Source organism: Colius striatus, chromosome 4 (assembly GCF_028858725.1).
Source record: "Colius striatus isolate bColStr4 chromosome 4, bColStr4.1.hap1, whole genome shotgun sequence".
NCBI lineage: Eukaryota > Metazoa > Chordata > Aves > Coliiformes > Coliidae > Colius > Colius striatus.
Genome location: NC_084762.1, coordinates 33345955 through 33369521, shown reverse-complemented (window position 1 = coordinate 33369521; position 23567 = coordinate 33345955). Strand labels below are relative to the sequence as shown.

The following is a 23567-nucleotide window of genomic DNA, read 5'->3' as shown; positions in this document are numbered from 1 at the left end:
ATAGTTTGGTTGAAATACTTCCACGATAATTTGCATTTTGTATCTTTTACGTGCATTTTAGCCATAATGAACGTGTTACAGCACTTTTCTGAGCTGTCAGCATCGGCAGCTTCAATGGTTTTCTCTAAAATACTTTTTGCAAAATTAACTTTCTACCATGTAAACCAAACATCCCTGGAGGTAAAAGGACAATTTTGTAAAATCTGATGCTGTTTATTTTACAGGCTACTTTTAAGCAAGAATCGCTAATTATGTCAAATTGCTTAGAGCAGCAACATTATTTACTTATGATGAAGCCAATATCTCTAACCTCATTTCATGAATATTGATTTAAACCTTAGGTTCCAGAGATAGTACCAACAATTAATCTACTAAATCACTGTTTGAAGAAACTATAAAATCAATATATAATGAAATTTGACCTTGAGTACACCTTTTCAAAGGAAGTGGCTATCATAAATCCATCTTCGTTATCAACTATTTGAAATCAACTATTTGAGAGTCCAACTTTCTATCTGACAGTTTCTGAAGACTTAAAAATTACATTCTTAGGATATCAGTTCTTTATATTTATGGATTTGTTTGGGTTTTTATTCTTTCTTTGTTTTCTTCCCCCCAAAAAGCATATTCCCTATATTGTGTGGCCTTTCACCCCAAAAGAGGGAATCAAATGCATTAGTTGTCCAAAAGAGTTTAGGCTTTCTGTTAGCCTCTATTAGGTTAAAGCAATTGTCATGGCACTACAGGATGATGGCGTACTGCCCTAATCTGTAACAATTCTTAAATCCTTAAAAAACCAAGAAGCTGCTCTAAGACGTGGCATCCTTTTCTCTCGTGCTTTCCGTTTCAGTTTCTTTTCCTGTGGCTGACAAGTTAAAGGATCATGTGTTAAACACTTTTAACCTTTGGCTGAGGACCTGTTGTTGTGGTGGGAAGATACATAAAGGTGACACAAAATGAGAAATTAAGATATCTGAATCTTGCTGCAGACTTCATCAGAGTGTGTATATTTATATAAGACATTTATTGTAGAGTTTTAGAAATGCTGAGGGGCACTACCTGCTACAAAAATTAATGCAGATTATATGAACAACTTTGAGTTCTGTGTTCACTGGATACTTTCGAGGAGAATTGGAAGGGATCCAAAGCATATGTGTGAAGGTTTCTTTCTAAAGAGAGCTCTCAAAAGAGAATGGGACAAAGAGGAAAGGAGATTGTCTAATAGTAACTTTATGGTTTGTATTTCTGATGTGGAACAGAAACGATTGGACTATAGCCCAATTACGATGAAATCATAGAATCATAGAATAAATGTAATGGAATTGTTTAATTTGGAAAAACCCTTTTAAGATCATGTCCAGCCACTAGCCTAATGCTGCCAAGCCCATCACTAGACCATGTCCTTCAGCACCTCATCTACATAGGTTTTAAATATCTCCAGGGATGAGGACTCTACTAACTCTCTGAGCAGCCTCTTCCAGTATTTAACAGCCTATTCAGTGAAGGAGTTTTTCCTAATTTCCAATCTAAACCTACCATGACTTAGCTTGAGGCCCTTTCCTCTTGTCATAAACCACAGAATCACGGAACCACAGAGTAGTTTGGGTTGGAAGGGACTTTTAAAGACTATCTAGGCCAACCCTTCTGCCACGGGCAGGGACACCTGCCATCAGATCAGGTTGCTCAAAGCCCCATGTAACCTGGCCTTGAACACTTCCAGGGATGGGGCAACCTGTTCCAGAGCCTCACCACCTTTATTGTAAAGAAAAAAATCAAAAAATCTTATGTCCAATCTAAACTTGGTCTCTTCCAGCTTAAAAGTGTTGTCTTCTGTCACTACAGACCTTAGTAAAAAGTCTCTGTCGTTCTTCTAAGCTCTCTTTACATACTGTCCACAATCAGGTCTCCCTGGTGCCTTCTCTTCTCCAGGCTGAACAACCCCAACTCTCTTGTCCTTTCCTCATAGGAGAGGTGTTCCAGCCCTCTGACCATTTTGTGATCCTCGTTTGGTCCTGCTCTAACAGATTAGGATTGCATAGGTGTTTTTACTTCTAAGACCCTCTTTAGTTTTACATGTATTCACTTATGATCAATAATGTCAATACCATCTCTTCTCAAGGTTTGCGATCCTTGAGTCCAGCAGAGTGAGTGTTGCACAGGAGTTCAGCCAACTTTGTGTTGGATGATCAACAAGGAGGAATTCTCTTGACTACATGAATGTCATTGCTCTGGGTGTATTGAGGTCATCACTAGCATACTAGGAGTTGTGAAGCAATGTAATAAAATTTCTAAATATATAAAGCAGATAAATGTGGTGAGTATTTCTAGTAGAAGTTATAAACAGCTTGGAGGTCATGGAGTCTCCTTCTCTGGAGATCTTCAGAACCCACCTGGATGTGTTCCTGTGTGACTTGATCTTGGTGAACCTGCTTCTGCAGGGGGGTTGGACTGGATAATCTCTAAAGGTCCCTTTCAACTCCTACCATTCTCTGATTCTATGAAAGATTTCCTGAGAAATTCTGTCTCAACTGGCATTTTTTTTATTATTTAGTATGTGAACAATATATTACAATCGGTTGAAATTGAAAAGGTAATTTTCCCCCAAACCCATTCTGTTCCTCCCTTAGAAAGTCCTGTTTCAGTGCTCTTTCAGGATGACTGAATTGGAAGATCTTCTGTTGATACAGATTTTTGTCTATTTTATTTTACAGAACAATGACAATAATTTTAATGGTCTTATAATTTGTGTAGAAGTTACTAGTTTCCTAGAAAAATCACTTTAATCTGACTTAATTGTGCACGAAACCTTTTCCATAGCGCTACAAAGTCCTAACATGAAAGAACTTTTTTTTCTGAAAATAAGAAGGTACTTCAGATTTCTTCTTGTATTTTGGGAAGCTGAGTAACTTGCGATCCTTATTACTGTGGCCTCTGCAATTATGAAGAGAGTCAAGGTGTAGGCTGTAAAGCCTTTTATTAGTAACAAAGCATATTAAAAAATTGAACAATTACACTTTACATAATAATACCTCACAAATCATGGTAGATATTTTTTCCTGTAGTTTAAACAGTTAAAAAGAATGTTCCAGTATTGTCTAGCATTGTAAATGCATTCTTTGATGGTTTCAGCACATATTCCAGGAATCGCAGCTTCTACTTCTATTATTTCACTATTCTGTTTCATGTTATTGTCTCTACATTACTGATGTCAGCCGCCAATAGCAGGGATCGTTTTATTTTAACGATGTGAAGGTTCATGTGGGATGATGTGCAGCTCTTTAGCAAAACTTGCTCTCAGCTAATGGGATCTTTTCTTTGGGCTCTGTCCTGTGGAAAGCGCTTCGTGGAGAGTTTCTCATTCAACTTAGTGGAGTCTCATGAAGGTGCCACACCTGCCCTGATCGTTCTCCTAACTGTGTTTTAACTGTCGAGAAATTGTCAAGGAAAATGTATACAGTGGTGGTGTGTAATGAGTGCAATTTTCTTTGTAAATAATACCAGATACCTTGTTGTTGTGTATGGCCAGTAGTCCCCTATTCCAGTCCTTTCTTTCCTTCTGCTCTTTGTTTTGCTGACCACCAAGTGATTTATGCTACAGCAGTGTCAGGATGCTGCAATATCTCCTTGTTGTTAAAAACTGATGCTGAAGCCCTGCTTGTCTGCAGGTCAGTAAAATACACTGTACAGAATTATTCACAAAATACATTGCTGTTTGCTTCTCTGACTTTGCTGTGGAAATGAGTCAGCTTCTCTACTGTCAGTTCTGGAAAATTAAAGTGATTATTTACTGAAAGTTCCTTTTTTCTGCATAGCCAGTTGATAAACATAGCAATTATATGGAGTGTTTTTCCTTTGTTTTAGTACCAGAGATGCAGGCTCTGGGACAGACTGCACGAGGAGCACATTAACGCAGGACGAACAGTCCAGGTAAGGATGTTAAGAAGACTATGATATTAACAGAATTAAATGACATACATAGTACTGATTACCTCAGGGATGGATCTTCACAGAAACATACATTTGATAAGTAGATTTGACAAGTGCATGGTATTGCTTTACTTCATTTAAAAGGTAGGGATTGCTTAATCACGTCCTGTGAGGCAAATACAGTCAGAAATGTTTCAGGATTCTCAAACAAACAGAAGTTTGGAGATTCTGGTCTTTTGCAAAATATCCTCTTACATTACTAAATTAGAAGATAGGAGTTGCTCTAAGGGATAGTGTTAATTTTAAAGCGTGGTTCCAGATGAAGCACAGAATATCTGGGTTAGTAATTTGGTGTGCACATCTCTTGTTAGATGCATAGTATCGTTGAAGGAGGAAATACCAGGCACATCTGTCAGTGTGGAGTCATCTCAGTGACTTCATGCATACTCATCCATAGCTCAGCACACAGGGAATCTCACATTTGTTTCCAAAGAAGTGCATGTCTTGGTGAAAATGATGCAAAAGCAGATGCCAGACATCATCACACTGCTGAACAGCACACGGCCAAGGATTAGCAATACAAAAAACCACAAAGGCTGGATCTGTACTGCGAAGTTTACTCATGCAGATATTGCAGTTAGTGGTTATAACATGCTGTACTGGCAAAATTCTGGGGACAAACTGTCTTTGCCAGCAGGAGTGGCATCATGTGTTGGTGTCATAGCTGTTGTTCAAAGGAGGGACGTGACTTCATTACCAGAACAAACCTATTGTGACCTACGCTGCATCCAGACAGACAAGCTGGCTTTGCCAGCAGGGGTAGCACAGCCCTAAACCACTATATGTCATAATTCTAATACTGTAAATTCCTATGTTTGTTGCAGTGCCTTACTGGCTCCCGTGGGAAATTGGGTCAGACTAAAAATGAAAAAAAAGCCAAAACAAACCCCAAACCACAAAAAGAGGAACTTGAACCCAGCTGGACAACAGTGTAACACAGTAGGCAGAGCTGGAGTTATGTGTCTTTTTTAAGTCATGGGAGGTTTTAATGAGTGTTTTTAGTGCAGGTGATGATAAGTTATATGTGAAATTCACTTGATTTTTCTGTTCTATGGAGGTTTGAATGTTTATTTTAAATTTTCACCAGGTATTTTTGAAATGTGAATGTAAGTTTATTCCTCTATTCAAAGAGTCTTCCAAAAGTGGAATTTCTGTTAAAACAATGGCATTTTACACAGGTGTGGTGTAGTAAGCATGTGTTTGCTTTTGTGTATGCTCTAATCCATTTTCACGTCTGAGAAGTAAGAAACATTTCTCTTGCAATACCTTTTTATCAGTATCATTTGTTTAGCAAGACAAAATCTGTCAATAATTGGAGAAAAAGTAACCATCTCAAAGATGGTGGTTTTAAGTGCATTAAGTACTTTAGTAACAAAACCTTGTATTTGTCTCTATAAACATTTAGATTTATTGTGAACCTAAGGCCTGCCATTTTCACTTTCAGGCAAAATACATTTTCATGTATTTTATTTAATGCTTGCTGCATTTAGATTTGGGTACAAGTTATGCATTGGAGTGGCTCTCATTCTGATACCCAGAGAGCAGAATAAGTATCTGGGTCCATGCAAGGAGAGTAGACTAGCTCTTTGTTTTAATTAAATAGTTAGGAACCTGGAATACTTGATAATAAATTATATGACATGTAGAATGTGTTTGCTGTAAGCTGTCTAAATGTTTACCAATGGACTTGTGATCTGTTTGTTTGCAAAGAAATCAGATTAATTATTGTGATACCAAATGTTCTCTGCAGCACACACTTTGCTCTGAAAATTAGATGTTGTAAAAATACATTAGGAATCCCTAAGTCAATATTGACCCAAGGCATCCGCCACAGGTTTTAGACAAATATATGCACAGCCACTCTACATTTAATCCGTGTGCACATAATTAGCCATTTTTCCGAATTTTCAGTTTACCCAGAATAATTACTTCTGTTGTACTTTTGACAATGGTGAAAATTGTAATAAAAGTATAGATGAGCATAAATGTATACCTCTTCTCTCTGCTGACTGGATGCCACATTAAAAACTTCCAAAAAGGAAACTGAAGAACCTGGGGAAATCTTCATATAGGGCGTGATGGCACCCTTTCAAAAATACTGGGAAAATCGCTCTGGTAGACTGTGTATGGGTTTTCACAAATATTCTTGTGTAGATTTTAATGTTTAGGAACAGTCTGTGGACTTCTTAGAATGTTAGGGCCCGAATCCATGGGCAGTTTTGCTGGGCTTTGCCCACATACGGGCCGACATGATGCATGATTCATTAATTCTTGCAAGATTTAATCTCATCTCAGTGAAATGACAGTGTTCTATTGTAACACCCGAGGGACTGACTTGATCCTATTAATAGGGAGAGGAAGAAAGATGCTTCAGTTACTAGAGAGGATATAAGGCATTGAGAAGGAAAAGGAAAAATGCTGTGGGTGAATGATCCAGCCTTAGTCTGTATCCATCCCACAAAAGGAGACCGTTCTGCAAATAATACCTGGGCAGTTATGCTCTCTCTACAAATACGCTGGGAGAGCATGAGAAGCTGCACAAGATTGTTTGTGGTATAAATGAGGAGTCACATCAGTTCAGCTCACTGTGGAAACACAGCATCTACTTTTTATCAAGTTACACTGCTTTGAAAATTCAGCTGTTACTATTCATTAAGAAAAATTACTGCTCTGAAAAACAAATGCCCACCGAAAGGAAGAATTTTTACTCTTTTGTACGAATAAGGTTTATTGGTTTACTGAAAACTTAAGACTTCTTAATTATTTAGGGAGTCTTATCCTTCTTCTTGTATGTCCAAGACATCTGTAGAGGAAATCCCATTCATAAACCACTTAGGAGGAACAGAATATGAGAAGATACTTTGTGATTTTAAAGATATTTCAAAAAATTCAATACTTACAATACTCAATATTTACAATAATTCCTTCTCGTGCTGATTTAAAGCAGTGTGCTGAGTAGCAAGAGAAGCTTAATGGATAGATGAGTACAGTCATTCTCAGCAACAGGGGTTTTTTTAATTTATTTTTTTTAAGTTGAAGTTAAGGCCTCCATTGGCTCATTTGCCCCCTTTGTGTTTTACTCTCTGATAGAAATTCTGACAGACTTCTCTGTTTTTTTAGTTTTGGATGTGTCGATAGAGTCAATGGGTATTTCACGGTACTTGTGACAACCATCCCACCTCAGATTTACTTTTCTGAAGAAAAGAGAAAAAATCCATTCTCCTTATCCACATGAAATAGTGAATCTACCATCCTGGTGGGTCTCCCAGATTTACCTTCAAATTCATGGATACTTTAGACAAATTGAGCTCAAACTTTGTGTCCCTACTTCAGTTATGCAGCTAATCAAGAACAGTGAACCTCACTCCAGTAAAGGCCTTTGAGACCTAGGGATGAAAGCACTATAGAGTAGCTGTTTAATGTTAGTTTCATGATAAATCAAAAGTATGCAAACAACATAAGCTGAAAGAGATGAAAGGATTAGAATTCATAACGATGTTGATAAAAGGCCTGAAAAATCGATATGGTTTTGGATGAGGACAAGGACTATTGTTGGCTGTATAGAATCAGCATGGGACACTCTTGGAGCAGCACTTCTGCAGAAGAGGACACGAGGGACACCGAGTAAAAGTGAACCAGTTGTGTAGCAGTGATACAAAAAAAGCTAAATAGCATAATGGGATGTATAAATGTAGTTGGTGCAGCCTCTCATACAGTCTCTTTGGTCAGCAGCAGTAGGATCCCCGTTGCAATAGGTAAAGCTACTTGTAAGGAAGCTGTGGATTGATGAGGGAGGATTCCGGGAGAGCAACAACAAGTGCTCTGAAATTGGGAAAATGGGACTTACTTGGGAAGACTGACAGTTGAGTTCTTTTGCTGAAAAAAAACACCTGACAGTGGTTTGCTGCCTGTCTGCAAACATTGAGAAGATGGTTGCAAAGAAGACAGGGCTTGCCTTTCTCTGTTTGGAACAGACAAGATTAGAAATACCTGGTTTAAACTGAGGCAAGAGAGTTGTTTTAGACATGAGGGAAACACTGTAGCAACTAGGATAATGAATTCTTGCAATATAATATCAAGGAGGCTGTAGCTCTTCACAAAGAAGTCTTTTAAAGACCAGATTAAATAAACTGTCAGAAATAAAATAGAGCAGATCATACTTTGAAAGGATGACTTCCCAAGGTTTTCACCAGCTTTGTTTTCCTACAGTTTTTGTGAGAAAGCCACTTGGAACAAAGGCTGGTATTTGATTTTGGAAGCTAACAGACCAAAACTGCAAATACTACAAAGAAAAGTTCTGTGTCTTTTGGACTGAATTTGGTGGGTTCAAAACTCAGCAGTTCCCATAAATGGAAACAGGATTTTGTGTTATCTTCCTCACCAAGTAAGCTTGGTTTTAAAAGTGGAAACAGTTGGGAAGAGGGTGATATGCTTTTATGCTCTACCCAGAAATTAAACTACTTCCCATTAAAATGATTATGAAAAGAAGTCACAGTCATTTGCATATCCGTAAGATTTATCAGGTTACACCCTGGTGAGCTCCTGAGACGTGTCTCCTTGCAGTGGGGCTTAGCTTTATTGCTAGGCTGAATCCATTCAGCTTTGCTTAATTGGCAATAAATGGAGCAAGAGTCCTCTTCAGAACCACAAAGGGAGAGATACTAAAATGAAATTTCACCAAACAGGCAAATATGATAATTTGATTCCTCAGTCATCTTTCTCACAGTTGTTTCTCTTTAATCAATAAGGCAATAACAAACAGTGAAAGTGAGGATCTGACTTAGCCATTTCTTGGGGTGGGTAGTTCATTTCTCGGGAGCTTTTCTGTTCAGGATTGTTCAAAACCCCATCAGTGAGCTGGTGGTGTGTTGGTCACTGCCCAGTAACTGTCTTCATCACCCATAGCGGTCATTTGCCCCAGCTGCAGCTGCAGTGGTGCAGATCCCTGGCAGAGCTGTGTTTTAACTCAATTTCAACTGGGCATTTTAACTTTTTTAAAACATTTTTTTAAAGAAACTGCCTTGGAAGCCATTATTAGCTCATCTCAAACTCACCTGTCACAGTTTCACAATGTGTTTTTGTTTAGTATTTCATTTTTGTCTCATTTATGGCCAAAGATGGGATAATAAGTAGCAGTAGTAGTTTCTTTCCTGAAACAAAACAGCAGGATCAACTTCACTCGGTCCCCTGCACAGAGTTCTCACAAAACAGATGAAATGTTGTGCCTAGATAATCCCCTTTTGTCTTGAAATGAAATGGCAAGATTTTATAAACAGAGAGTTTTGGCACGTGGTGGACTATGGTAGTGATGACATTCTCCCTTTTTTGGTACTTATGGGGCAGACCATGGGAGGAGGATAGATTAAGATGAGAATAGTATGAGGAAAATGATTGGGTACCAGGTTTCCAATTTGACTTCATATCCTACAAAGTTATTTTTTGCATCTCCTTTTCTTTTTTAATTGTTAATCAAAGTTTTTTCGCCATGATTCACCTTCAGTCATGCAGCCTAAACAATAATACTCTTAATTTAAATATACAAAAGAAGATACTCTTAGTAATTTGACATATATATGACTTTTATGACTCAGTGGTTCTGTCTTTGGTGGCCTAGTATGGCTCATGCAGTGTTACTTCAGTTTGTTCTTGAATCATTTCCTTCTCCAATTATACGTGGATCCATTTTTTCATGCATATTAAAAATAAAAGAATTCTACTAAAGTATATAAATAAAATAAGTTGCATCTGGCTCCTGCTTTTCCAGGTAAACAATGTTGCCTTTCCGAGGCATTAACCTGTACCTGGTTTGTGTTACAAAAGTAAACCTTTAGATTTCTAACCACTCAGTGGTGTTAATCCATTTTCGTGTTCTGCTGTGAGAAGAATGTTCAAAACAATGGGTAAATAGTGCACTAAAGCATGTAATTTATTATGTAATCTTACAATGTTCTGCAATTAATACTATTTTTATTATGGCTTGTATTTTTTAATAATTAGATAAAAACTCTGTCCTAAAACAATGAGTAGCACAATTTAAACTATAAATGTCTTCCTTCCATTTGTAGAAAAAGAAAAGTTGCATGCATTTTTAGATTTTAAAAGGCCAGGCAATAAAAAAAGCCCCTCTGTTTTTGCTGTGGGCAGAGATTTATCTCACAGGACGTGCCTGCACACATTCTTCTTGCTAGTTGTGAATGGTTTGTATCTTCTCAAAGTGCTTGTAACTAAAGGAATATTTATGTGGTTTATTATAATTGATATTCTAATCAAATATATTTATCCTTCTGCTGAAAAAACCATAAATATTGCAAAAAAAAGAGTAATCCTACCCCTCTGTCCCCAAAGTCGCTTTGCGAAATGAAAATGGTAGGTTTCGGGGTGGATTTTGTCCTGAAGTGCCACAATCACCACGGGCACTGAATATTTAAAAAAAAGCAAATTTTGAGAACCAATCACTTGATTTATTTGGATATTGTTTTAACTTCTTGCAGCCTGTGTAAATATTTTGGCAAAGGCCCAAATTGATCACGGACACTGAAGTAACTTGAGTCATTACATAGGGAATTAATTAGTTAAATATTTTCTTTGAAACCCAAAATAAAACAATCTGACTCTTTGCTTGGAGATGTGAGTAATGTAGAAAATTGTCAGCAAGAAAATCAAAGTATTGATGGGGATGGCTTCAAAAATACTTCTCCCTTGTTTTGCAGTTGGCTGATACTATCCAGAGAAGAGAATAGGTACCATCTCTTCTTGGATCTTTGAATCTTACTGTTCTGGGACAGAGCTTAGTTTCCCTTACAGAAGGTAGGCCATGGCCAGAAAGACATGTCCCAGTATGTCAGCAGTGTATCCTGTTGATGCCTCATTGTTCAGGGGCTGCAGTGTTGGAAGCTGCCACTCCCATGTATTTATTTTTTGTATAGATAGAGCTGAGTGAACTCACGAGCAAATACTAAAAATACACCAGACTCATTAGTGAGCTGGTTATGACATAGTGGTGTCTGCGAGTAACAAGCACTCGCAAGTACAAATGCCTTCCTCTGTGGACAGTGGTGAGCTCTGGTTGAGGTGACTAAATCCCTGTCTCATGCAGTATCACTGTTGTTCCACAGGACTGTCATCTGCCCGAGGAAGGGTAGGAGGTGGGTAGTTTCCTCAGAAGGGACCATCTTTTGGTTGAGCTACTGTGAGGACAAGCCTATTCTCTGCAGAGCACTGTATTTTTTATGGGGTGACAATTTTGCAACAGCTTTATAAAAAGACCAGGGAATAGCACTGGGTCACAAAATATCAGAGTCAGGGAGACTCAGGACGGGTTAAGAGAAAAGGTTCACTGTGTTGTCAGAGGCACAGGCTTTGATAGAAAGTGAGGGCATCTTTGACAGACAAAGCAGCTGCATTCAAACAGTGCGGTCTGGAAAAGAAAATGGATGTAGAGGAGTAGTGACACAGAACACAGGGATTGTTTGAGGGGTTATTTGTCTTAGTTTATTAAAACTTAGAAATGGCACTTTTTATGGGTATTTAAAGATAATCAAGGTGATAGCTGCTTCTCAACCACTAAAGGTGTCTGGTGCTCTTACATAGTAAGCTACAAAACAACTCTTAAAACTGTTACAGCAACTCCGTGCCAATATGAGAGAGATGGAGAAGCTCTGCTTGCGAGTCCGGCAGGAGGACATCCCAGTTCTGCAGAGAATGATAAATCCTGTTAAAGAGGAAGCCTCATTTGCCATAAAAGACTTCCTGCAGCTCCATTCTGAGTCAACAGAAGAGCTTAAAAGGCAACGTGAAGTACAGGACGATGCCTCTTTAATCAGATCGGCGACTGTAGGAGGAGGTAGGTCAATTTCATTTCTGCATTCGTTATGTGTCTCATTGTATCCAGTCCACAGTTTCTCTGACCAAGCATAAGTGAAGTGAACAAATGAGATTTCAGCTGAGTAGTAACTGTTAATCAAGAAGTTTCTTTCTTTCCCTATACCACACTTTCCCATGGCTTGTGACTGAGTTTTGATAAGTGGAGAATACTCTACTTAAGTGTCTTAAGGAATGAAATAGCTGTGGCCATCCATGAGAAAGATCTTGGAGCCTTGGAACATGAAGTAAAAGACAATTTTTAAGAAGCAGAATACATATGTGCATGTTCATGTCATGGTAGCCTGACTTTTTTCCCCCCAGCAAATCACTTGATCATGTGCAATTAATAGTTCGGGCTGTGTTCATTGAATCAGTGCTTGCAACAGCAAGAAGAAAACAGTTTTGATATGACAGACAGTATAATATGCCACTGTCGAACTACATGGAAAAGAGGAACAAGTCTCTATAGAAAGGAGAACATTTCTTCCTGTAGCATTTTGACTTGGTAAGACATAAAAGCAGAAAACAATATAAATGCATTTAAATAGAGTTCAAAAACAGGCTGTAACATACTACAAGTTTGCTGTTTGTTGGTTTTCTGTCCTCTTTTCTGAACAAAATGCTTTTCCTTCCTTGTTCTTCCACTGTTTTCAGGGGAAGCCCTTACTGTGCCCTGGTACTGGCTGGTGTTCTCTGCTAATGATCTGTGGGAAAGCTGGTTACATCAGGATAAAATCCTTTCACATGACAGTACTTAGTTGGATTGCTGCAGTCATACTGTTGTTTAAAATTGTTTGAAAATGTCCTGGTCTTAAAATAGAAAGAGTATTTGCAGTCAGTGGCATTGTAGAAGAACTTGCCATCAAATGTGATTTCATCACTCTTCTTGTTGCCGCATAAAGAACTACAAGAGCTCTTTCAAGTGTGATTAACAAGCTAGCAAGTCAAATGGATGCCTTGAACACTTCCAGGGGTGAGGCATCCACAGCCTCTCTGGACAACTTGTCCAGTGTCTCACCACCCTTATTGTAAAAAAATTCTGTCCCTTTGCCAGGCCAACAAAAAAAGACCAAATTGGCTTCTGACGTTTGGATCTTGACTTTTTCAACACCTTCAGCATCTTGTAGTTGATTGTTCAATAGTTTGCTCTAATACCTGTGTGGATTTCAGAGCCAGCCTAACTGCTGCATTCCCCTTCCCCTTCAAAAAAAGGAGGACAATAAATGAATCTGTTCTCCTGCAGTTCTCTGAGATCCTCTCTTCAAGTTCTCAGAAATGTGCTTGAACTTTCAGAGGGTCATCAGACCCTTGGGGGGTGTGCAGATCTAGCTTATGTAAATATTTTAAACCTGTTCTTTGTGTTTCACCCTATTCTTTCTTTTTTTCCTCTTTAAATTACTTGCATCAAATACCTGACTGCTGCTACCTGTTTGTATAAAGACTGACTCCATCTTTCTCTGCATCATCTGTTACTTTCTTTACCTGCAATGCACTTACACTTCCTTTGTCTTCCTCTAACTTCAAAAGCATTTGTAGAAACTTTCTTGCTGCTATTTATGCCCCTGAGTAGTTCCAGTTTATTTGTGGCCTAGTTTTCTCAGATATTAACTTTCCATGCTTATATCATTCCTTGTACTCATCTTAATTGTGTGTCGAATTTTTGATATCTGAGGCACTGAAGAGCTCTTGTTGAAGTCAGAAGCATTTTGACCTGCACTGGGACAATTTGCTGTCATCTTCAGGGTAGCCTGTTTTATTAGTATCTGCCAGCTCCTCTGCCGTTTTTCATCCTTTAGGAACCTCTTCTCCAGAGTTTCTGTTATTCGGCTTGCTGATTTTGTTGATACCTCTCTTGGGGGAAGCTCATTGTCTTGAGCCTTTGAGTTGTAGAACACAATTAATTCTATTTAGAACTGGTATTCAGTGATCCCCTTCATCCATATTTGCCATTACTTTCAGGCCCTCTGTGGCCTCTTCTCTGGTACAATCAGAACAAAATTTAAAATATCTCTTCTTTGGTGATTTCCTCCAGTTGTCTTCAATACATTCAGGTATTTCAATGGGAAGGCTTTGCCCTGGCTCATTGCTTTTCTAACAGTTATGTAGGTGGTAAATGGGATCTAGAGTTCAATTTCAAAGAACAAGACTGCTTTTTCAAATATGAAATATCATAAAGTATGGGGGACATTGAGCAAAGCAGCATGATCAGAAAGGCTGAGGTGAGAAGGACAGAAAAATATTACTGGAACGACAGGCTGCTGCGAGTCTGCTCAAGAATATGGAAATAATTCACCCCATTTCAAGGGAAACACACAGACGGGCAGACAACTAAATACAATTAAACAGGTATTTTGTTCCAGTTCCCCTGCCTGTGGAGGCAGCTCTGTTGAATTGCTAACACAGATGCACTATATTGCCTATTCTTTTGTGCTTAGAGGCTGCAGTCCTGAAAGCAAATCTTGGCTGCTGATCTTAATCAAAGGAGCTTCAGTATGCCCATTCTTTGTAGCATGTTGCTTCCCATCTGGTAGAGAAGGAAGGAGTTTACAAATTCAAATGGCCCATTTAGAAGGCATCAGTGATATGTAGTCCCTTCCCCCTTCATCAGCCTCAGCTGAGGTCCAATAGAAATGGAATTTAATTGCATTTCAAACAAATATTAACAAAAGGTGAGACTCCACTTTTAAAATTACTAAAATCTTTTAGGCAAGGTATTGAATCTTTGGAGCATTAGATTTCTATCTGGAGTGTAACGAGGTGCGGAGCTGCTCTGTGAAACCTGCAGAGGGGCTTTGTGTTCCTGCTTTTCTGCCGAGATGCTGTACAGGAGGGAGCTGCTGGAGCCACTTCCATTCACACTGCTATTCAAATTGGTTGATAAAACATGAGCTAGTGAATATAAATTTCTTACTCATACTTTCAGCCCAAATGTGACTTCACCTTCTCTTACCCTTCTTTTTCTTTAGCATAGCGTTTAGGGTTTTTGAAATGAGTAAAGAATTTTCTTGAGGATTTTTTCCCCTCGCTAATTTTTGTTACTAGAAAATGATAACAGTGTAAACCTACCTACCATTTTAAGTTCTCTTAAATGTGTGTCGTGCAAAACTTCAGTGTCATTCTTTTACTTTGAAGGATGTGCTTTTCTACGATAGGTCAGCATAGATAGTTGAGGACAGAGCAGGGAACATAATTTGTGAGGAGTCAGTTTTGCTCAGTGGGCTTTTCTTTTTTTGCCTTTGAGTTATGAACATTTTCATTTATGCAATTTAGCATGCATGTGGCTGATTAGGGAAGAGTATGCTTTTCTTGGCAGAAGAAACTTGATTTTGAAATGGAAACGGAATATAATACTCAAAACCAATGTTAAATGTCAGGATACGTGGCAGAAGTGGTTTCTCCAAAAATTCACACATTTGCAGATATATTTCATTATGTTGAAAGGAGAAAAGCAGTATCTTAGAACTCAGTGTATAACATTAATTCATATGATGTTAAAAATCAAAAATATGTTCTGGAAGAACAGGTGATGATTGTAGAAGGTAAAGTGCCTTCCAGGCCTGGATTCTCAATGGAAAAGGGGTAGAAATAATTAGAGAAACAAGCCTCAGATAAAACCCCAAATTGTTTACTCTTAGTTACTCTGCTTTCTTAGTCCTTACAGCTGAATATCAGCTTCACTGATGTTAGACTTCTGTTGAGCCGACAGTAGAAAGATGGGTCCTTGATGTACTTTGAGATACTGGGATAAAAATGCTGAGAAATGGACAAATGTTATGAAAATGTATCATTTTTTTATTTTATGATAAAGTTTAACTCCATGAATAAGCATGCACTGTTACTGATTTCTTTTCATGAATATTATTATTATTTGTTTTCCATTGTTCATATCTGTCATAGTAACAATTATACAATAAGTACCTCGGCGCATTCATTGTTTCTCAAGAAGATTTTAATACAATATTTACACTTCAGTATGGTTAGGCATATCTAACCAGTCTTCCCCACATTAAGCTTCCTCTCCATGCTGCTCTCCCAAGGAAGTGTCCTACTAAAATAGCCACCTTCCTTCAGAAGTTGAAGCCGACTAAATGTTCGTGATCTTTGCACTGTGTTTGCATATATACATTCTCCAGTCAGCCCTTCATGTTGCCAAGCTATTCCTTAGTCCTTGCTACGACGAGACAAACTTGTTTGTTATTGTTCTTTATTGCCACTTAAGTACTTGTCCACAATTACCCACTTGTCCATTACATCTGTAGTGGCTCAAGACTGGACTCTGACTGGAGGAGGTATGTGTGTGCCTGTTCATTGTATGTGCTCTCCTCCATACCACCCAGCTGCCCCTTATTGCCCATTTTTGCCACGGTACTTTGTCGTAGTGTCTTCTGCATTCGGTCCAGGTGATGTAGAAAGGAAGGTATTTGAGATGATCTCCTTTACACCTCTAAGCTGCCAATGTTTGTCACCCTCACAGTACCGTTACCCAATGGGATCCTGCACTGAGTGCTGGGCAGCGTGTTATTTGGTTCTCACTGATTTCATTTTGCAAGCTTTTTTCCTTCAGCTTCTTTCAGTCTCAAATGGCTGAAAATCAAACTGGTAATATAATAATCAGTCCTAAACCGAACAACTGCCTGGTCAGTGTTGGAAGTGCAGTGTTTTCACGAGCCGTGGGTACCTGAATTGTTTTTGTCCCGAGGTCACTTTTCATAGCTTGAGTGATACAAAATTAATTAAGCGACCTTGTGTAATTTGCTATCCTTCTCAGAACTGATTGTGAAAGTGTGCTGATGGAAACAAATCCCTTTCCTTGGCAGTACCTTCCATTTATGAAACTGTGCAGTGCTATAAGACTTTCCCTTATATGATCATTTTGGTTTGAATTAGGGTAAATGTGTTTATCTTTGAGAAACAATAAGAGCGAGAAACTTTGCACATGACCTGTGTCCTGATTCAGTGCATTTGTTTATAAACATGTTTCTCATTCAGAGACTTTCTATAACGCGGAAGTGAAGGAGGGCTCCCAGAGTTTAATCCAGATCTCCTCCCGCCTTCCCGAAATACCTCAGGAAGAAAATGCAGCTGAGTCCTGGGAAACTTTAGAACAGGTATGCTGCAACTCCCTTTCTGCCACGTTGGTGCTTTTGTTTTTAGCAACTAGTACCAAATAACATTTGCTTTTTATTTGTAGGACTTGATTCACCTGAGCCAGTTGGTGACTGATTTTGCTGTCTTAGTCAGCGTAAGTATCAATTCTGTATTCAGTCCTAGAAGGGGAGAGTTGTGCAGAAAGAGGACAAATAGGGTATCTCCTAGTTGGGAGAAAAAAAGATGATACTTCTGCTCATAGTGTGAACTCAGACTGAGGCAGTGTCACTTCATCAAAGTGATGGAATAGCAGAATAACGTTAATTGAATTTATTCAGTCCAATATTCAAGACCACAAAATCCTATCTGCTGTTAGAAACTAGAGGAAAATGCCCATAGAGACAGAGCAGCTTCCCCACAGGGAGCCTGCATGAAGGCACTGGCTCCGCTGCTTGAGGCCTATGGTAAATACACCTACAGTTTCAAAGCCGGTAAATTAGATACTTTACACAGGTTTTATTTTGATTTTCAAGTGCCAACGGAAGAGGAATGTTCAAAATCAGTAGTTTAACTACTCAGCTGCCTCATCTGGTTAGAAAACTTAACAGCTCTTCCTTCCCTACATCAGCGACTCATTGCTACAAGTATCTTTGTGGCTCTTCCAGTGATGGATTTGGGCACTGTCAAGATAATTTTTTGAGGAGGCAATAGCCTTCTGATTCAGCTGGTGGTTGCTCCTAAGTTCTAGTCACCAGAGCAACTACTGATGTTCTAGACAGTGCCCTTGGCTGCAAGCTGAACCTGAGGGGAAGTGCCGAAGTATTGACCCATGTCCTATTCTCACTGTACAGGGAGGATGTTTCTCAGGTACTTCTCAATCAGGAGCACTAGAAAAAGCTGGAGTTTCTCTCACCTTGATCATGCCCTTTCTCTGCTCTCATGAAGCTGCCAAAAGGTCTTCATCATCTACATGTGGCTCCCAGTGTTTAGTTCTTGCTATGCCAGAGGGAATTTAAACTCATAAGTCTCATCTCCTAGAAGAGTTCTTTAATCCCCGTGCAGTTGGGTTATTAGTTGGGCTACATAAGTTTGCTGTTATCCCTTCTGCTATGCATGTGCTGCTTCACATATACAACCCCTCCCCTCAAGATTGATTAGGCTGGAGAGGGACTTCAGTAGCCTAAGTGTTACCAGCTTTAGCTAAAAAGGAGGAGTTCCTGTTCCCAAGGCTTTCTGGATTTTACACATAACTGTCACTAGGCATAACAGCAAGTATCTAAAGCGTGTGCACTGGGTAGTAGATGAAGGTACCAGAGCTGGGGGATTCAGCAGGTGCTGAATTAGAAAGAAGAAAAAAGTTTAGAATGCCTTTTATTTTAAACTGAATGTTAGGCATCTCATTATTTTGTGACATAAAACAGCCTGGGTACTGCTGAGATTAAAATAAGAACAAACCAACCCACAAACCCTTTTATCTTCTGCTCCAGTGCTCTCTGAGAGAGACTGCAGGCGAACCTGACAGCATTGGCAGAAAGGACAGAACATTTCCATGAAATGGAGAGCAATGTCAAGTGTATTGTCACTACTGTCACTGCTCCATTAGTAAAGTCTGTGTTGTATAATGTCATAATTAAACGCTTCTATTTAGATTTCTTGGTACAGCTTTGTATGTTGGGAGTTGATGCTGATCCTATAAATGCTCTTCACAGAATTGGGTTTTTTGAACGTGAAATTCAGCAGGAAACAAAAAGGCTGCTTTGGGTGATTTTTCCCTTCAGAATGTGAGCTCATGTATTCACAGAAAAGATTTAGAAATATGTGTTTTGGGTTGTTTTCTCCAACTGCAGCAACATATTGTATAATACCCACACCATATTATTACTTAATAGTTAGGATTTTTTAAAAGTCAGCTTGTAGTTTCAGCAGAGTTTATCAGGTGCTATTAATGAAGCACCATTAAGGCTGCACGGCTGCAGAGTGTGGCGGATGAAAGCGGCTGTGGGGCCCTGATTACAGGCATTAAAATGGTGTGTATTGGCTCACTGCTGCTTCCCAGCAGGTTACCTCACTCATAATTCCTTTGCATCTAGTCTCAGCAGGAGAAGATTGACAGGATTGAAGACCACGTCAACAGTGCTGCTGTGAATGTTGAAGAAGGAACCAAAAACTTGGGGAAGGTAGGGATCTGCTCCCGCTGGTGAATCAATGGTTCTCTGACTCCCAGCAGCCCTCTGTATTAACCCCATTGATCTGCCGTCTTTAATGCCGAGGGAGCCAGCAATTAAGGAAATAAGGAAGAAATGACCCACAGGTAGCAGGGGGAAAAAAAAATCAATCTCTCTTGTGATTTTCTATCACATCCAGGCCACTAGGAAATACAAATGAATTTTTTTTTGCCCATTTTTAAATGCTGTTGTGATGCTACTTCAGTTTACCTGCAAAGACAAGTGTGTTCAGCCATTGGCTCATGAAAATCACACAGCTGTAAAACCCAAGGCTGACGATAAGCTGCAATTTCAGTCCCATTCTATGCAGATGTTAGTGAGAGCTGCTGATAAGCCACCAACCCAGATTCAGGCACGTTACTGAAAACTCCGAGCATCTCAGTTTCTCATTTGATTTAATGACAGAGACCGGGTAACAAATAGTGTACCGTGGCCAGAACCGTGTCACAGGACCTGGTTCACAACTGCACATGTGAGAGACCTCCACTTTGACTTGTACATTCTGTCATACAGTTGGGGTAGCAGATAATCTTTTTTTAAAATACTGATTTGTAAAGTTTATTTATCCCTGAGCGTTGGAGTCATTGCCAAGAGCAATGCGGGGAAAATGCACATCGCCACAGGCAAGTAGTCTGACTGACTCTCTTTTTTTCTCCCCTTTACAGGCTGCGAAATACAAGCTGGCAGCTCTGCCGGTGGCAGGTGCAGTCATTGGTGGAGTGGTGGGGGGTCCTATTGGTCTCCTTGCAGGCTTCAAAGTGGCAGGAATTGCAGCTGCACTGGGTGGTGGGATTTTGGGTTTCACAGGTGGAAAATTGATACAAAGAAGAAAACAGAAAATTATGGAGCAGATCTGTTCCGGCAGTCCAGAGCCTTCTTGCCAAAGCGCCAAAAAATCCAGCTGAAGAACAGATTCATTAGGAGTAGGAACAAAAGTGTAGTAGCCACGCTAATGACAGACTTGCAGCCTTATACTTTAAACACAAGGCTGAGTTGCGTGAATTTTGCCAATAGTGCCGTTACTTGGGAGGGGTGAAGCTGCGATGGCAGAATTTCTCTCTTTGGACGTGGTGACATCAGCCCTTCGAAAATGATGTGGGTAACTTTTAATTTAAAGTTGTTAGGTGAGCTCTCTGTGCTGCTGCAGTGGCGGGTGGCAGGTGCTTCATGCCAAATTTGCACTGAGTGTCTTGTGGACAAGAGATAGAGATTTAGAAAATCCTAATGCTTATCCATGAATGCCACCCAGAAGCTGGAGCTTTTATTAGTGCTCCAAAGAAAAGGAAACACGCTCCACCTATCTTTTGTGGCCATAGTACTTTAATTTTACTTTCATTTACTTGGGTTCGCAAAGTCCTCCTGTCTGTATCCCCAGGGTACGAGTGACTGTGCCTGATCAATAGGAAGGAAGCTTTAGGTGCCGTAGGGAAAGCTGCAAACACTGGCTGAGCAACGTGGAAAACACCATATGCACATCCCACTTGTCCCTCCAGCAGCCCAGCCAGACCTGCAGCAGCAGCTTTGCCCCTTTTTCAGGTACTTTATTTTTTTAAACTTGTAAACCCTTCATCTTGTTCAAAGTGTAGCTAAGAAGTGAACAGCCTAAGCAGCAGCTCTGCAGGACTGCTACTGGTGAATAATAATTCTCCACGGCCGTTCACCTCCTTGGGCTGTTGCCAGGGCCACAGCCGAGGCTGAAGCACCCAACTCTGGCATTGAGCCCAGCAGCCTCTGCTGGGTAAGCAGCAGTTACTGCTGGTGCTGCTCCTGCTGCTCCCCTCCTCTCCTGCCAGCAGCAGCAGAGCTGTTGGAGGAGGGCCAAACAGCTTCCCTGGAGGACAGCTCAGCAGCCCAGCCCACACCCCTAGGAGCCTCCCTTTCCCCTCCAGGGGGCATGAGGCACCAGGGCCAAGACTGGTGAGGCAGCCAGCCCACTGCCATCAATGTAATAGTCAACCTAATAGTGTTTGCCATAAGCAAACCCTGCTTGTCTGGGTCAGCTGCACGCCTCCTGCACACTGCTTGCTTCTGAAACTGCTGCTTCCACCCACCCTGCAGAGGAGCTTCTTAACCTTCTCAAAACTTTGGGACATGCAGTCGAGGCTGTACAGGGTGAGGTGCTGTCAGTGCTTTTGCCAGCTTTTTATAGGAGGTGCCTATGACTCTTACCCTCATTTTGCCACTTAAGAAGCCTTTTGCTTTGGCAGCTTCCCTTGTTAAATATGGAAGTGTTAACATGTTTTTATTGTCACATAATCATACTGTTGTCAGATAATCAACTGCACAGCACCTAGTCCTACCTCCATCCTTCCAGGACAGTTCTCCCGCTCCCACAGCTCCTGTTTGGGGGAAACACAAACTGAGGATGGGAAGCTGCTTTTTAAAGTTTTTAGATTATTCGGTTCATCGTGAGCTCTTGAGTCCAGTTTTACTAGATGAGCACTGGAGGCACAGGTTAGTGAGAAGGCTCCCTAGCAGGGCACAGGGAATAAGGAAGCCTCCTACTTGGAGAGCTCCCTTTTCATAGCCAGTACTTTGCTGTCGTCATTGGAGATCACTGCCTACCGCTGACAGATCATAGGGAGTCTGTGTCTAGAGACACCATAAGCAACTGTTAGTTACAGCACAAATATCTTTTCTTAACAGTTCTTCCTGATTACTTTTAAAATAGACCTGAAACTGCTGTCAGTCAGAGCATTGTGTTTAAGTAGGTCTGAGGCTCAGGGAACCAAGGTGTGCAAGAACAGTTTTCACAAGTAATTGCAAACCTCGTCACCGCTGCCGGTGTTAAAGCCCCATTGCCCACCATGTCTGCACAGGGAGCTGGAGCAGGAAACATGACCCAAGTCATTCCGCTCCTTTGCTCCCACTGGGCAACAAGCATTTCTGTTTAAATGCATCTGCTGCAGATGTAAACACGTTGACTGAGCTTGTAACACCTTCACGGTCAGGGTTTTCATCCTTTCATACATAATTTCTATATTTAAAGGAAGAAACTAAGGAAAAAAAAGTTCTTAATGAGAAACTGTGGTCGATTCTTTGTATGATTTTAAGAAACTATGTCTGCTTTCCTACCCTGTGCTCCCAAAACTTTGTGCGTTTACGTGACGGCAGCCACCTCAGAGCCCCTGCAGGCTCTGCCCTCTGTCCCCATGCTGGACTAATGCCAGGACAATCCAAACTCATCAAGTGCAATTCCTGCCGTGGCTTACACGAGTTCAGCTCAGTGGGCACTCATTGTGTGAAGCGTCTGGCACAAAAACTGTTCTTCTGCCTCGCGTTGTTAAGGGGGCAATTTCCAAACATCGTGTGCACACGAAGCTCGGGAGACTGTTGTCTGAGCTATGATTTTTAAAAATAGGTGAGTTATTTACATATGTGAAGAAGAGGGGCATCTGAGTAACCAAACTAGCATTTACATTGCTAGGCGGGGGAGTCAGAAGATGTGTAAGATACAAATAATTCTTTCAGACCAAATAAAAGCTTTTGCCTATGAGATGGAGTGTAGCATTTTCTGAGAACATTGGGGTTTATTTCCTTCCAGCATCTAAAAGATTAATAATATAAACTATGTGAGGGATTAAAGTAATGACATTACCAAGATTTAAGGTTACTGTGTTGAGTTCCCAAACACATGCTTCAGCTATTGAAATATTTACACTAAGGGAAATTGACACAAGTTCCTCAAGTGTTTCATGCATCCTGTAACTCCTACATGTATGTGAGCTCAGGCACCTACCCCTTCAGTTCAGTGACAGAGTCAGGGCTGGTTTTGCTCCATATGGGGAGAACACTGATCGCGTTTGACAGCTTCCTGTGAAAGCCTCAAGAAGTGTTGAAGAGAGTGGGGGGCTGAGCACCCTGTGCTTAAACCACTGACGTAGGTGATGAGAGCTGAAGGGCTCAACTGGAAACACATCTCCCCTTTTGTCCACCACTTGCTGTCTCTAGGCAAATTCTGTGGATCAATCATCAGATACTTAAAAGCTCAAATGATACTCAGCATAATTTTAGGCATAAATAGACTTCAGTTCTTCAACCTTCTGCTTTCAAATACAAAAATCACTTGAACATTGGTACACAGCCTGGTCAACAGGAAGAACCTGGTCTAATGCCCACAAACACACAATGAAACGTCTTTTGAGTGCATAACCGTCAAAAACCTGTTACATCCAGTTGTCTACCTAGTGGTGGGATGCCAAAGCTCTGGGAATAAGTCCTGGCTCAGAAAAGCAAATGCAGATTAAGAAATAAGCCACTGGACTGTTGGGTGTATGATCTCCCTCCAGAAAGACAAGTTTAGATGTCTTCCATCAAATGGCATCGATAAGAATAAGAATGCCATGGAAAATGAGGAACCCCAGAGGCGTAAGATGAGTACTGAGGCACCATGCAGGAACTGAC

At 40.3% G+C, this 23567-nt stretch overlaps 1 protein-coding gene across 1 annotated transcript in view; it reads left to right on the top strand.

Annotated features, from left to right (window-relative positions):
- STX17 (syntaxin 17) overlaps positions 1-22659 on the top strand; it is a 34573-nt gene extending 11914 nt beyond the window's left edge. The window contains exons 3-8 of the mRNA XM_061996034.1: positions 3862-3927; positions 11611-11830; positions 16840-16958; positions 17042-17092; positions 19029-19115; positions 19829-22659. Coding sequence (XP_061852018.1) covers positions 3862-3927; positions 11611-11830; positions 16840-16958; positions 17042-17092; positions 19029-19115; positions 19829-20068 — 783 coding nt within the window. The 3' untranslated portion in view covers positions 20069-22659. The remainder of the gene's footprint in view (positions 1-3861; positions 3928-11610; positions 11831-16839; positions 16959-17041; positions 17093-19028; positions 19116-19828) is intronic.
- Positions 22660-23567: the final 908 nt, after the last annotated feature.